This window comes from Panicum hallii, chromosome 1 (genome assembly GCF_002211085.1).
Source record: "Panicum hallii strain FIL2 chromosome 1, PHallii_v3.1, whole genome shotgun sequence".
Lineage (NCBI taxonomy): Eukaryota > Viridiplantae > Streptophyta > Magnoliopsida > Poales > Poaceae > Panicum > Panicum hallii.
Window position 1 is genome coordinate 55,954,321 of NC_038042.1, and position 12,452 is coordinate 55,966,772.

Consider the following 12,452-nt stretch of genomic DNA (forward strand, 5'->3'; position numbering starts at 1 on the left):
AGACGCCGGGATCAGGAACTCGAAGGTGCAAGGAACACAAGGTTTAGGTAGGTCCAGGCCGCAATGTGCGTAATACCCTACGTTCTGTATGGTGGTTTGTATTGCCTTGGGTGTTGATGTTATATTTTGAGGGGGTCCCTGCCCCCCCTTATATATCCGGGAGGACAGGGTTATATGAATCCTAGTCCAATACTAGCTAAGGAATCGTACTCGAGTACAACTCGAGTAATTTCCTTCTGTACCGACTAGACCTACTCTCATACAAATAGAGAACAACATAAATAAGAGATAAGACAAATATTATCTCCTAACCCTGTTTGAACTACGTTATGTATACAGTCCCGTAGCCCCCAGGTCTGACATAGTATGCTATGTATAAATATCATTAGTAATCAGTCGGAACAAATAATGGAGGAGGAGGTGAAGCACCTAGACGAAGGTAGAGGCTCAGATGCATACACAAGGTAGCACGCAATGGTGCACACTGTCGTTGAGATGGAAAGAAAGACCAGGGGTCTGACCTAGACAGAGATTGTGGTGTGCCTTGAAGACGAATTCCTTATACTTTTATTTAAATAGTTTAATAAGTTAAGAAACAATAAAGTAAGTAAATTTGAGTATCCATATTAACTCCAAGGAGACAATAAAATTAAGTAAAATTATCAGTTAGCATTCAAATGGCTTTAAAATACTCAAATAAGAGTTTATATAAAATAAATATAAATAGGTATAAATAAATACCTAAGCTTTTAGTAGAAGCAGTTAAATAAATTGACAGGTAGTTGGATTTTCATATGTATTAAGAAGAAAATCACGTAAAGAAAGGCACTTATAAACTAATTCATTAAAAAATTAATATTGAAAATAGAATAAAAGAGCCTATATCAAATTTATCTCCATATTCCATGGTTTCCTCTTAATACACCATTATTAAAAACTAAAGGACAATGATAATGATGATCACATGAACTCTAAAATCATTGTATATCTATCGATTATAAATACGATATGAATTGGAAGAGAATTCTAAAAAGATAAATAATAAAGTTAACTATATTATTGACGCAGGCCATTATAAAAATAAAGATGCACTCTATATTAACCCAAACAATCTTTGTCGAGCACCATTAATAATAGCTAAATGCAGATTGAAAAATAAGAAAATTAGTAGTAGACAAAAAGTCCATGTCTAATATGATTAATACATATTTCATCTTTCATTGAGATTGGGAAGCAAATTATTACTTATGTAATCATAGCTAAAATAAAATAAAATAAATAGGAAAATTAGTAGTATTGTCTATGAATTTGGAAAAAAATAGTCAACCAAAGAGACTATATCAATTACAATAAATAAATACCTAATTTAGAAATAAAAAATAATTAGAAAATTTTCGTTGCTATTGAGAAGCAAATTACTTAAATAAAGAGCCCACGTAGAAAATAATTAGATAGTAGATAAATTTCACAATTCAAAAAATATATTTCAGTTCCTATGTCCATCTATTTAGCAGTTAGATTCTAAAATAAAACTATTAAGTTACCATGTTTGTCTAGTGAAAATAGAAATTACCATATTATGAGTGAATAAATAGAAGAATCTACACCATTGACAGGCGTAGGTTTGTGTTATAACAGCGGGATCCTTTAGAAGAATAGATGAAGTATAGAAGATGAAAACAATAGATTGGATCCGTATTTGGATATTTCAACTCAGACTTCCGTGTGGCAGTTAGAATATACATCGAATAGAATAGAAGAAACTCTAATTTGTATGGAAACAAAAGGAGAAACTCCTAGAGAAAATGATTTAATATTACAAGCCATATAATATGATACGAAGAGACAATATCTTTGTCTCGGTTACTTGACAAAAAAATGATAATGAAACAACTAAACAAAACCATTATAATAATGAAACAACTAAACAACCTAAATGTTAGCATGCAAAAAATTAGGTACCCGGGACAACCTTGCTAGTTTTAGAGAATGTGGATGATGTCACATGAAGAGACTCGCTTTATAAATAATCAGTGCAAATTATTAATCGTGTATCAAAAAGAAATAGTGATAGAATGAACATTTCCCTGTCACCTGTCAAAAGCAGTTTTAAATACCTTGATTTTTTTTCCCAAACCTTAATTTGTTGAAATTCATATGTGAAATTCTGCGTCCTAAATGATGCCTAAATTTATATTCTAAGGGTTGTTTGGTTTCCTAGGGCTTATTTTAAGCCCTGAATGTTTTAATGCCAATTAGAAAAACTAAACATAAGCTAATTATAAAACTAACTGCATAAGCCTAAGGCTTATTCATGAAACGAATCTATTAAGCCTAATTAATCTATAATTAGCACATGTTTACTGTAGCATCACATGGGCTAATTATGGACTAATTAGGTTTAATAGATTCGTCTCGCGAATAAACCTAGAGTAATGGAATTTATTTTGACATTAATTTATGTTTAATACTCCTAATTAGCATCCAAATATATCATGTGACGGGGTTTAAAATAAACCCAGAGGAAGCAAACACCCCCTAAGTTAGTAGTATAACCAGAAGAATGGGTCGTAGTCTGAGCGTGCTGAAGGATGCCTTGTTGATCTCTTGAAGTTTGAATCCAAGCAAAAGTCAGCGACAAAGGTTGAACAACTCAAGTCAACAGAGGGACTGCTGAATGCCAATATGCCACACAGGTGCTGTCGTTCAGTTGCATATACTCCGTATATAGCTAGATTAACAACAAGAAGAAACTGAGATGATTAAAGTTAAAACCAATCAAAGAATATAGATCAACGGATCACGTACAAGTTGTTTGCTTTAGATCTGTACAAAGCATGGACCATCATGGCTAGGCTAAGCTGCATGCCCCTTCGACACCCAGGCGAAACCCATCAACAAAATGCACCCAAATATTTTTTAAAAAATTGTCCACGAAACCACTCGAAACAGTCATCATCGACACACTAATGAGCAACGGAAAGCATGCACAGCATGGCCAGATCAGAAGAGGACCCACTTGGCCGCGGCGCCCCTCTCCTCGAGCGTCTTGGCGCGCGCCGCCATCGAGCACGCCTCCTCCTTCTTCCCTCCTCCTCCGCCCCGCGTGGCGTGCAGCAGCTTGGCCCAGAAGCTGGTGGCCGTCCTCCTCCTCTGCTCCCTCCTCGCCTGCAGGAACGCGGCCACGGCGTCGGCGTCCCCGACGACCCGCTCGTGGCGCATGAGCAACGACACCCGCGGCGCGCGCCTCATCTCGTCGTGGAACGCCGGCTCGGCCGCCGGGCTGGCGCGCCCCGACGACGCGGCGCTGGAGCCCTCGGAGGAGTAGGCCGTGGACGCCTCCGAGCAGGACGACGCCCCCTCCTCCTCGTAGAACCCATCCTCCTCGTCGCCGCGCACGACGGAGGGCAGCGACGCCGAGAGGGACAGGTGGGCGAGGCGGTCCCGCAGGCAGGACGCGCAGACGCCCGCCCCCTGCTGCCGGTGCCGCGGGTGGCGCCGGCACCGCGCCCCCTCCGCCTTGCCCGACCTCGCCTTGCCCATCACCATGCCGATCGAAAAACCAAACCGCCAAGCAATGTCGACAGCAGGATCGGCCGGAACGCTATCGATCGCCTGTCTCCACTACTTCTCATGTAAGAACCAAGCAGGCAGCAGTCATCGTGTGTGGGCGCGCTCGTGTGCGCGTATAAATACGGAGCGGGCGGGGCGGGGGCCGAGGGGGAGCTTCGCGGATGGTGGGAGGGAGGGGGGAGCTGCGAAGCGGTTGGACTTTTGCCTGGCTGGCCATGCGTAGGCAGCGGAGCCTGGCTGGGTCCGGGTTGGCGGCGTGTGCGCGCGGTCGGGGCGCCGTGCTCGCGTGCGGTACGTACGGACCACGGAGCGGAGGAGTACTAGGCACGCACGGCGTCTGATCGGGGTTGGGTTTTTTTTTAGCCGGCCGATCGGGGAAGGTTTTTCTCTGCTTTTTCGCGGGCGCTTTTCGTAAATTTCGTAAAGGGATCCTTTTGGAAGCTTCCGATCCTGGATCTGGGATGGGGTGACATGCGTGGTGGTTCGTCAGCTCCACGGCGAGGGAATTTCGCTTCATTCTTATGAGTCGTGGTGGTGATGGGTCTGGTGATGCGCCGCCATCCACCAAGAGAGATGAGACTTTTGTGTGTTGGTACGCCTGCCGGCAGGAAGCGGGAACTGTTGATGAGGCGACGGAGACAGGGCTTTGCTGATGGGACACACACTCGTTTCAAAGAAATGGACAAAAATGATGGTAACCAACCCTATTTTTTCTATTTTCTCCTACTTTGTCTATGTACATATAGCTGGTAGCTCTCTTGCTGGATGGCTAAACAAAGAAAGAAAGGGTAATCAACAAACATATATATGTTCATGGCCATTTTTGCCTCTTTTGTTATAAGCTATACATTCTCTCTTCTAGCATACATTTTTTTTATCTCGCTCTTCGGCGGTAAGATGGAAGCACAGGAGGTACAAGTACAAACCAGTCGTTGTTTGCAGAGCACAAGCGGCCATGCATCTCTCGTCAAGTCGTCAGTGCAAACACAGAGATCCCATCTGCGTCAGGCACAGCCGCACAGGCTGTGGGAGGAGGTCGCGAAGCAGCCGCGAAGACGCCAGGAATGCGTCCAGTCCAGTCGTGCTCACGTGAAGCCCCAAGGGGGCTCTGATGTTTTCTGTAGAATCCGTCTGAACCAGGTCAGTGGAGCCACTTCAAGATGCCAAGACGGACTGACCGGTTGACGGCTTCCTGGTTCCACGGCGGCGGAAAATGAGGCCCTCGGTTCTGCCTGCGCCAGACCGAGTCCGAGAGCTCCGCGGCCGGTCTGAATTTTCTATGTCTCTGTTTTGAAAATCTCCCGGCTAATGTCAGGGAAAGTTCGTAGGCCATAGACCAAGGCTGGTCTGACGAGAGATGAAACTTCCGGGCGAGGTGGACGAGGCTACCTTCGCTACGATTTCCATGAAACTTTGTTCGAACTTTCAAATAGAGCAGGGCAAATACAATTTCGACACTAGGCGTGGGCAGCACGAACCTGGCAATTCGCGCGGAAGTCGGCGCCAGCCGACGCGATTTCGAATAGTTTTGGGGTTCTTGGCCAGCGGGATCCGCGAGAACGAGCCGTTTTTATTAACGCCGTGGTCGGTTTTGTGTGTCTCGCTGCCGCGCGCCGGGCGCGAGAGGAGCAGCCCGGGGAAGAGGGCAGGGGCACGTGCCCGGTGCGCGGTCCCCGAGCCCGTGGCCGCGGCGGGCGGCGGGGCAGCGCGGCCGACGTCCGGGGGCGCTTCCCGTGACCCGTGCTCCGTCCGTCGTCCTTGCGCGCGTCGGCACATGGGTGACGCCGCTGCCTCGTCGGTCGAGGCGTGTGGACGCGCCTCAAGTCTGAAACCGCCACCGCCGGCCGGGTCCCTCTCGACGGTGGCGGGTTTTGCTTTTGTCTAGTACTTTTCATCTCGGGTGACGGCGACGCCGCGTCGGTGCGGCCGTGGCGGCGCGATCTGATTTGGCACCGCCTGGTGATTCTCGTACGGCGTCGCGAACTCGCTGTCAGAATCTAGTCGGTTGTTCACAGGGGACCCTCGCAATGACGCGCCCGACTCGCACCGCCGGGCTGCGTAGGTTTCAGTCGAGCCTTCAGATAGAGATACTCCGTAGGCCGTAGGCGGGCCTTTCAACAGAACACGGAGTCACCGCCAAGCATTCAGATGCTCTGTGCTGTACGTGCGGCGGTGCCGATGCAACTTGGCAAGCTCCTGTCTGAGGTAACCTGAGAGCACGCTCCAAGCACGCTGCTGCCTAGTTTCCTGTTCACCAATGGAATGAGTTGACCCAAAGAGCGCAACCTTGCGAACTGAAAAGCAGACTTACGCACTTGAAAAGAAAAACAATACCATCACGAAAGAGCCCAGACGGGCAGATAGACCCAAATAAGCAGGCGAGATTCTACAAGGTTTGGCCCATTCGTGCTCATTGCAAATCCAACATCGTGATTTTGCTGGGGCTATTCCCAGCCACTGGGAGCCGAAGCATCGCACAAGGCTACCACGCCTCCCCCGCCTTCTATCTTTTCTTCCTCCAGCCTCCCCCGCCCTCTCATCCACAGCCCCTGCCGGCAGCGCCTACGCGCCACCGGCCTTCTTCCTGCCCCGCGGCCGGCCACCGCCCACCGGGGGTGCAGCCCTGCCTAGCCGGCGGCGTTCCCGCGCCGCTTTGCCTCCGTCGGCACCACCGTCGGTCCGCTACCGCCCCCAACCTCCCATCTATAGCTGCCGGCCATGGAGCTGCCCCTCACTCCTGAAAATCCGAAATCCTAAACCTAACCGTCGCCGCCTCAACCACCACCCTGGAGCACCGGTGATCTCGCCAACGGCCGCTCCCCCAACCTTCTACCCCCGGCGGCTACTCCACCCCTCCCTCTCCCCTACCTCAGCGGCGCAGCGAGCGGCGGCGTTGGGCTATTGATGAGCCTCGTGCGACTCGTCGATTGCCACCCGCGAAAGCGTGACCCTTAATATTAGCAGTTTTGCTGGCTCTGAATTTCTCTGGAGGTGAGCCTGGTAACTGTTGTGTGCTTTCACATTGTAGATCATGGGAGTGTGCACGACGGGCACCGGTGATTGATTGCCTCTAGACGGTGTCAAGACCATTGAGCTCGTGTATCTTCCCCTGCCTCTTCTGGAACCACCACGTTTAGCAACCTCAATAGTATCTTTGGAGGTTCCAGTAGATCCAGATGATTTTCTTCCAGCATCAGTTGATCTCGCACCATGAATCATGTCCCTAGCGTCTTCATCATCACTGAAGGTGTTCTTCGTTGGAGCTGAGGGACCTCTCCGTTACTCAACGTCACTGCTGTTCGATTTGGGCCCATAGGCGGTAGCTCACCTTCTTATTTTGGGTTGATATGGGCTATTCAACATCACGAGGCGCGTTTTCTTTCTTTGGCAAGGCCTTTTGGCCCAACTAAACAGCAAGCTGGGTCGTCTCCATTCTGAAGTACTGCTGGCTCTGAACTTTGTTCATTTTTTTAGCTCTGACCTGATTTTTTCTGAAGACGACTGGCACGCACATTTCTGCTGTGTGGTGTTCACGTTCTGTACTTTCGAATACAAATTAAATCGTGACTAGTGCCATGCCATTTCCCTTATCAACATGGCAAACTTCAGTGTCAAAATGCATCTTAATCCTATCCAGAACACGTACTGAGGTGGCAGCCTAATATAATTCTGTCTGTAACACATAATACAGTTCAGACCGTGCTTCCCCTCCGATCGATTCCTGCTTTCCTGCAATTATTTTCTGCAGCAAAAGAGTTGTAGCCTTGTAGGAATCGTTGCTTCTCTCTTCGTTTCCGAGCACTACAAATTTCACCCCTCGCCACCCTCGAACCCTGCAGAGAAGGCGGCAAGGAAGCTCAAGGCACAAACCAGCGGCGCCAACTCTGCCAGCCACGCCTCCGCTCGTCGCAGAGACCGGCACCTCTCGCGACGACAATGTCGGCCTCACGCTCCGCTCTCTCTGCCATCCTCCTCGCCGTCCTGGCAGTGGCCGCCTTCGCCGCCACGGCGCCGGCGTCCAGCCTACAGGGCGCCCCCGCCCCGGCGCCAGCGAACCCGCTACCCAAGGCTGCCCCGGCCATGGCTCCCACCCCCGCCAAGGCGCCCGCGCCCGCGCCGGCCAAGGTTGCCCCGGCCCCCGCGCCGACGAAGAATGCTGCCGCCCCCAAGGGCAGCGCCCCGTCTCCGCACCGCCACGCCAGCTCGCCGGCGTCAGGGTCCCCGGTGGGCGAGCCTGCCCCCGCGCCCAGACCGAGCATGCCGCCAAAGAGCGCCGCGGCACCTGCAGCCGGCTCCGCAAGCCTCGTGGCCCTGGCAGCGGCTTTCGCTGCCGTCGCGGTGCGCGCCTTCTAAATTGAGAGGGTACCAAACGCTGTTGGTGTTCTTTGATTTGCTGCGGATTTGTTTGTTGTTTGCAATAAGTGTCCATCTTTGTTTTGGACGTCTCGTTTGATTTTGGTGACTCTGATCACGTTGTAAGCAGATTTGTTCCTTGTTCATGCGTGTATGTTCCTTTTATTTCCTGATGGAGCACTGCAAACTAGTAGCAGGTTGTATGTTTGTAGCTGAGAGCTCGGGTCCCCCATAGCTGTTGTCTCCCAACTTCTCTTCTCGTGAGTACCACTGCCAGTCTACCACGCACCACGGCGCAGGAGATCCGGAGGAGGAGGGGACTCGGACGGCCGCGTAACGGACGCCGCTGGCCGTTAGTTGCGACAACCATCAGCTCGGCTTGATTACTCGGCTCGCCCGCGGCGCCGTGGCCCCTCGTTTGGCTGAGTTCGATTCGTGTTCGGCTTTAACTAGAAAACGAGCCGATCTCGAATAGCTAGCACAAGGGTTAGCCCAATTTGTCTCACGGCCCATCAGAGGCTTGAAGAGACTCCTGGGCTAGCGCTTTCTCAGATGGGCCGAAAGATTTCTTCAAGAAGAGTCCGTTCTAGGGCATTCAGCAGTTCAAAGCGTTTAGTTGCTTTCTCTTCCTCTCCCAAAAAAAAAAACAGTTTTCTGTTAGGACGAGAGGTGGATACTACAAGGTAAAAGCGCCACTGCGCAAATGAGCACCAAGATGTTCAACAACAGGAATGGAAGGCACTCCTTTTGTCCTAGGACTTCGACAGAAATTGGGAGGACAGGAGGCTGAATTGAACTCCTGAAACTGAAGGGAAAGTGGAAAGGAAGTCTGGACCAAAGACTGAATCTGCAAAGCTGAGGATGAACTCAAAAGCCACGCTGCCACGCTGGGTACGCCATGAATGGTGCCATGCCCGGGTTGGTGGGGTTACTATTACTAGGGTTGCCGTTGTTTCCCCCGACCCCAGGCACCTCATACTTGTAGAGTTGACGATATCGTTGGGACTGGCAATACAACAAGGGCCGCCAACAGGGGAAACGTACGACGTGTTACATGCTGGCGTGCCAAAGGCCGACGATAATATTTTACCAAAGTTTTTATCAAACCTCACCAAAGTTTCTTTGACAGATATATGAAAAGCATCAGAGTTCACGAAATTTCACCAAAATTCGGCCGACATCGAAATGCCTTAAGACCAGCCTCCACGGGCCACGCCACCGGAGACGGCGGGGCCTCAGACGGCCACCTAACGGAAGCCTAGCGGAGCGCCGATGCCGACCGGCGACCACGCCCGCGAACACTCACCGTGGCACCAAAGATGGTCCGCGTACCGCGGATAGCAAATCCGACGGGCGCGGATACGGATTTGCATTTATGCCCGCGGACGCGGGTGCAGGTACAACCTTAAATCCGACAGATATCTGCTAATGGGTTTGAAAAAATAATATCTGCATCCGCAAACCCGCCAAACCCGCAAACTCAATTGGACTTTTTATGTAATAATGGTTTTGAACACTCTTGTATGGTTGTATGATTTTGTTTATGTTAACGTGTGATGTATCATGTATTTATGTATAAGACTAGTTCATTTGTTTGCTCAGATTTATTTGTTTTCTTAAATAAATGGTGTTTATCTGCTGTTAAAATGTAATGTGTGCTTGATTTTCTAAAACTTGCGAGTACACGGGCGTGCGCACGGGTACGTGGATATCTGCGGATAGTGGTTATGGGCGTCGTTTCGTGCCCGTGGTGGGTTGCGGGTGCGGATGCGGGCATGGATTTTAGCAGGCGGGTACGGATTTACAAAGTTATTATCCAAACGGATTTTACCGGTTGCCATCTATACGTGGCACCGTGTGTGTAAATGCGATGGGCCAGATACATCGACTATAATAACGGACCGCATCGGGCTCTACTGCTATATGTGGGCCTTGATCCGCCTTTGTCCCTGTGCAGGCAGATTGTCCGGAGTTTTGGACCCAATCAAAATGCGGCCCTGCTATTGCAATGGGCTAAATTTACCTGACATGTGGGCTTGTCTCTTCCAAATACATCTTCTCCAATCGATCTCGTCGATCCGCTGGTGGCCTTTCCCACAGGCCGTAGAATGTACTCCGTACGATATATTAGACACGGTGTTGGTTTCGCAGGATAATTCGACTAGCTAAAGAAGTGACAACACCCTAACACTGCGGTTCAGAGGCTCAGAGCAGAGACGAAAACCAGTTTCCAGGAAACACCAACTCGATGCGTAACAAAGAACAAACACATCAGTAGCACGTTACAGGAGACATGACCTAGCTATATAAGAGCACTGCCTCCATCCTGGTCGATCAATGGCCCCTTGTGTCTAGAGCAGCGCTAGCTGGACGATCACAAACCAGACCAGGCCAAAGCCGGCCAACGCCGCCGGCCCGAGGCCGGCCGCGCTGGGGTACGCCATGAACGGCGTCGTGCCCGGGGTGGTTGTCGTGGTGCCTCCACCTCCGGCGCACGTCGGGGTCGTCGGCGTCGTGTAGGGCGTGGTGGTGGTCGGGGTCGTGTAGGGCGTGGTGGCCGGGGTCGCCGGCGTCGTGTAGGGCGTGGTGGGGGTCGGGGACGTCCTTGGTGTCGTCGGCGTCGGCGTGGCGGGGGAGGAGGAGCCGCCGACGGTCACGGCGAGCTTCATCCCGGCGCCGCAGTGGCCCGTGATGCTGCAGACGAAGTAGTGGGTGCCGGGCGTCTTGAGGGGTACCGTGGTCGCGCCGCTGCTGTCGGAGCCCAGCGGGCTGGCCGCCGTGCACGCCATGTACTCGGCCGCGCTCACCTCCACCACCGTGTGCAGACCTTTCGCGTAGTTGAACACTGCGACGACGACCAATCAACAAACAGACTCGTGAGCCCATCTCATGCGTGATCATCCATCATACATGCGTGGGAGTACGAGTAAGGCGCGTACACATACCGAGACTGTCGCCGACTTTGAAGTTTTTGGAGGCGGCCCACGAGGTGTAGTCGACGCCGGTGGTCCAGCCGGAGCCGTCGCCGACGGTGTAGGTGCTGGCGGCAGCCGTGGAGGAGCAGGCCACGAGCAGCAGCGCCGCCAGAGGCAGGCCGGACGCCCAGGAAGACATTGATTCGAGCACCGTACCGCTGATCAGGAGTTTCCGGAAGCGGGTAGCTTTACTCCGGATGGCGTTGCGCCGCAACTATGAGAAATTGGGAACTGACGCAGAGAGACGCCGGGAATATGGCCCCTATATAACAGCGCCGATCGCAACGCGGAGTTGGTGGCCAATGAGCTTTCACCGGCTGTGTGGGAAGGAATATATCGAGCCCGCTTTACCTATGTGGAAATGAAACGCTTTCGATGCATGAACAGAACGGCGATCTTTGTTCAGGCCCTGCCGCTCTGGCTCTAGCTTGTTGCCACCAACCAATGACAAGATTTCATCATGATTCAGTTTCGAGGACAAGTTTTCCATCATAAGCAACAGGACTTTGCATTGGGTCAGCATGACATCGATCTTGTCATCTGTTCATCGAGCAGCAGGGAGTTCATAGATTTTGTTGTATGATCTCTCTCCTGAGTTCTGACATCCATTTCTCTCTGCTGCTGCTTAACTGAATGCTTTGAGTAAATCTTACTCCACTAGGTCTCGAACATCGGATCTTCAACGGGTGGCTCAGATGAAACTCCACCTATTTTATTTACAGATTCGCGGGTTGAGGGAGATATGCATCAAGAGCACCTTTATAGCTTTATTTGAGGCTATTTGGTCTTTTAGGTGCGATATCTTTTCATATGATAATCGGCCAAAGCGAAGTGAATCTGATTGTGTCCGGCGCCGGCGGTGTGGCATCTGATTTTTCCCCTTCACATGGAGATCGGCTGGGTTAAGCTACCTAACCTTTTGAAAATGACTCCACACTTGCATACATGTTGATCGTGATCGAGGACGTTTCAGCCTTCAGGATGGCAAGACATTACATATTTTCCATGTCCATGCCAAGAAGGACATGAGAAATGGTTGAACTTGAACTTACACCAATCATGCATTGAACGGTACTAACAGATGCTAAGAAGCAGTAGTGTATATGCTTTCCATCATTGATCAGCGTGACCTGACCTAAACATCGCTTGATTGTTAGGTGAAGGGCAACGAGATTAGACCCTGATTAGAAGGGAAAATTTGCTGCAGTCGCAGTGATGGGCCGATCCAGGGTTTTTTAACGTCTATCAAACAGGATACTGATGCAATCTCGTCTGGTTACCGGACATGAACTGATTAGTTTGGACCATGGTCACCAAAGAAGACAACCCATGACTGTAGCTCGTACTCTTTAAAAAAGAAGCACCAAAATCTATGTTATAATCAAAGTTACACACCCATCAACTTTCTTCATTCATGATCTACAGGCGTGTGACAGGTTCAGAAATAAAAAAGATTTTGCATTTCAGCACACAACTCCTAAGTTCTGTTTCTTCAGTTCAAACTTCCCGTTCTCCCTCTCTTTTCTATCGCTTTTTGAGTGGTTTCATCTG

At 50.3% G+C, this 12,452-nt stretch overlaps 3 protein-coding genes across 3 annotated transcripts; 1 reads left to right on the forward strand and 2 right to left on the reverse strand.

Moving 5' to 3' along the window:
- Positions 1–2,762: 2,762 nt before the first annotated feature.
- On the reverse strand, positions 2,763–3,733 carry LOC112874665. Its single transcript, XM_025938128.1, has one exon. The coding sequence runs from the start codon at positions 3,547–3,549 to the stop codon at positions 3,004–3,006; it is 546 nt and encodes a 181-aa protein (XP_025793913.1). The 5' UTR covers positions 3,550–3,733; the 3' UTR covers positions 2,763–3,003.
- A 3,776-nt stretch (positions 3,734–7,509) lies between these two features.
- On the forward strand, positions 7,510–7,926 carry LOC112898918 (alpha carbonic anhydrase 8-like). Its single transcript, XM_025967234.1, has one exon. It carries the CDS (start codon positions 7,510–7,512, stop codon positions 7,924–7,926), a length of 417 nt encoding a protein of 138 aa, XP_025823019.1.
- Positions 7,927–10,051: 2,125 nt separating this feature from the next.
- On the reverse strand, positions 10,052–11,319 carry LOC112903816 (blue copper protein-like). Its single transcript, XM_025973014.1, has 2 exons — positions 10,872–11,319; positions 10,052–10,771 (listed from the first exon to the last, which is right to left on the reverse strand). The coding sequence occupies exons 1-2, from the start codon at positions 11,038–11,040 to the stop codon at positions 10,278–10,280; spliced, it is 663 nt and encodes a 220-aa protein (XP_025828799.1). The 5' UTR covers positions 11,041–11,319; the 3' UTR covers positions 10,052–10,277.
- Between the last annotated feature and the right edge of the window lie 1,133 nt (positions 11,320–12,452).

Coding starts and splice junctions, on each gene's coding strand:
- LOC112898918 (XM_025967234.1), top strand. CDS start 7,510: ATGTCGGCCTCACGCTCCGCTCTCTCTGCCATCCTCCTCGCCGTCCTG.
- LOC112874665 (XM_025938128.1), bottom strand. CDS start 3,549: ATGGTGATGGGCAAGGCGAGGTCGGGCAAGGCGGAGGGGGCGCGGTGC.
- LOC112903816 (XM_025973014.1), bottom strand. CDS start 11,040: ATGTCTTCCTGGGCGTCCGGCCTGCCTCTGGCGGCGCTGCTGCTCGTG. Junction 10,772..10,871: donor CAAAGTCGGCGACAGTCTCG/GTATGTGTACGC, acceptor TCGTCGTCGCAG/TGTTCAACTACGCGAAAGGT.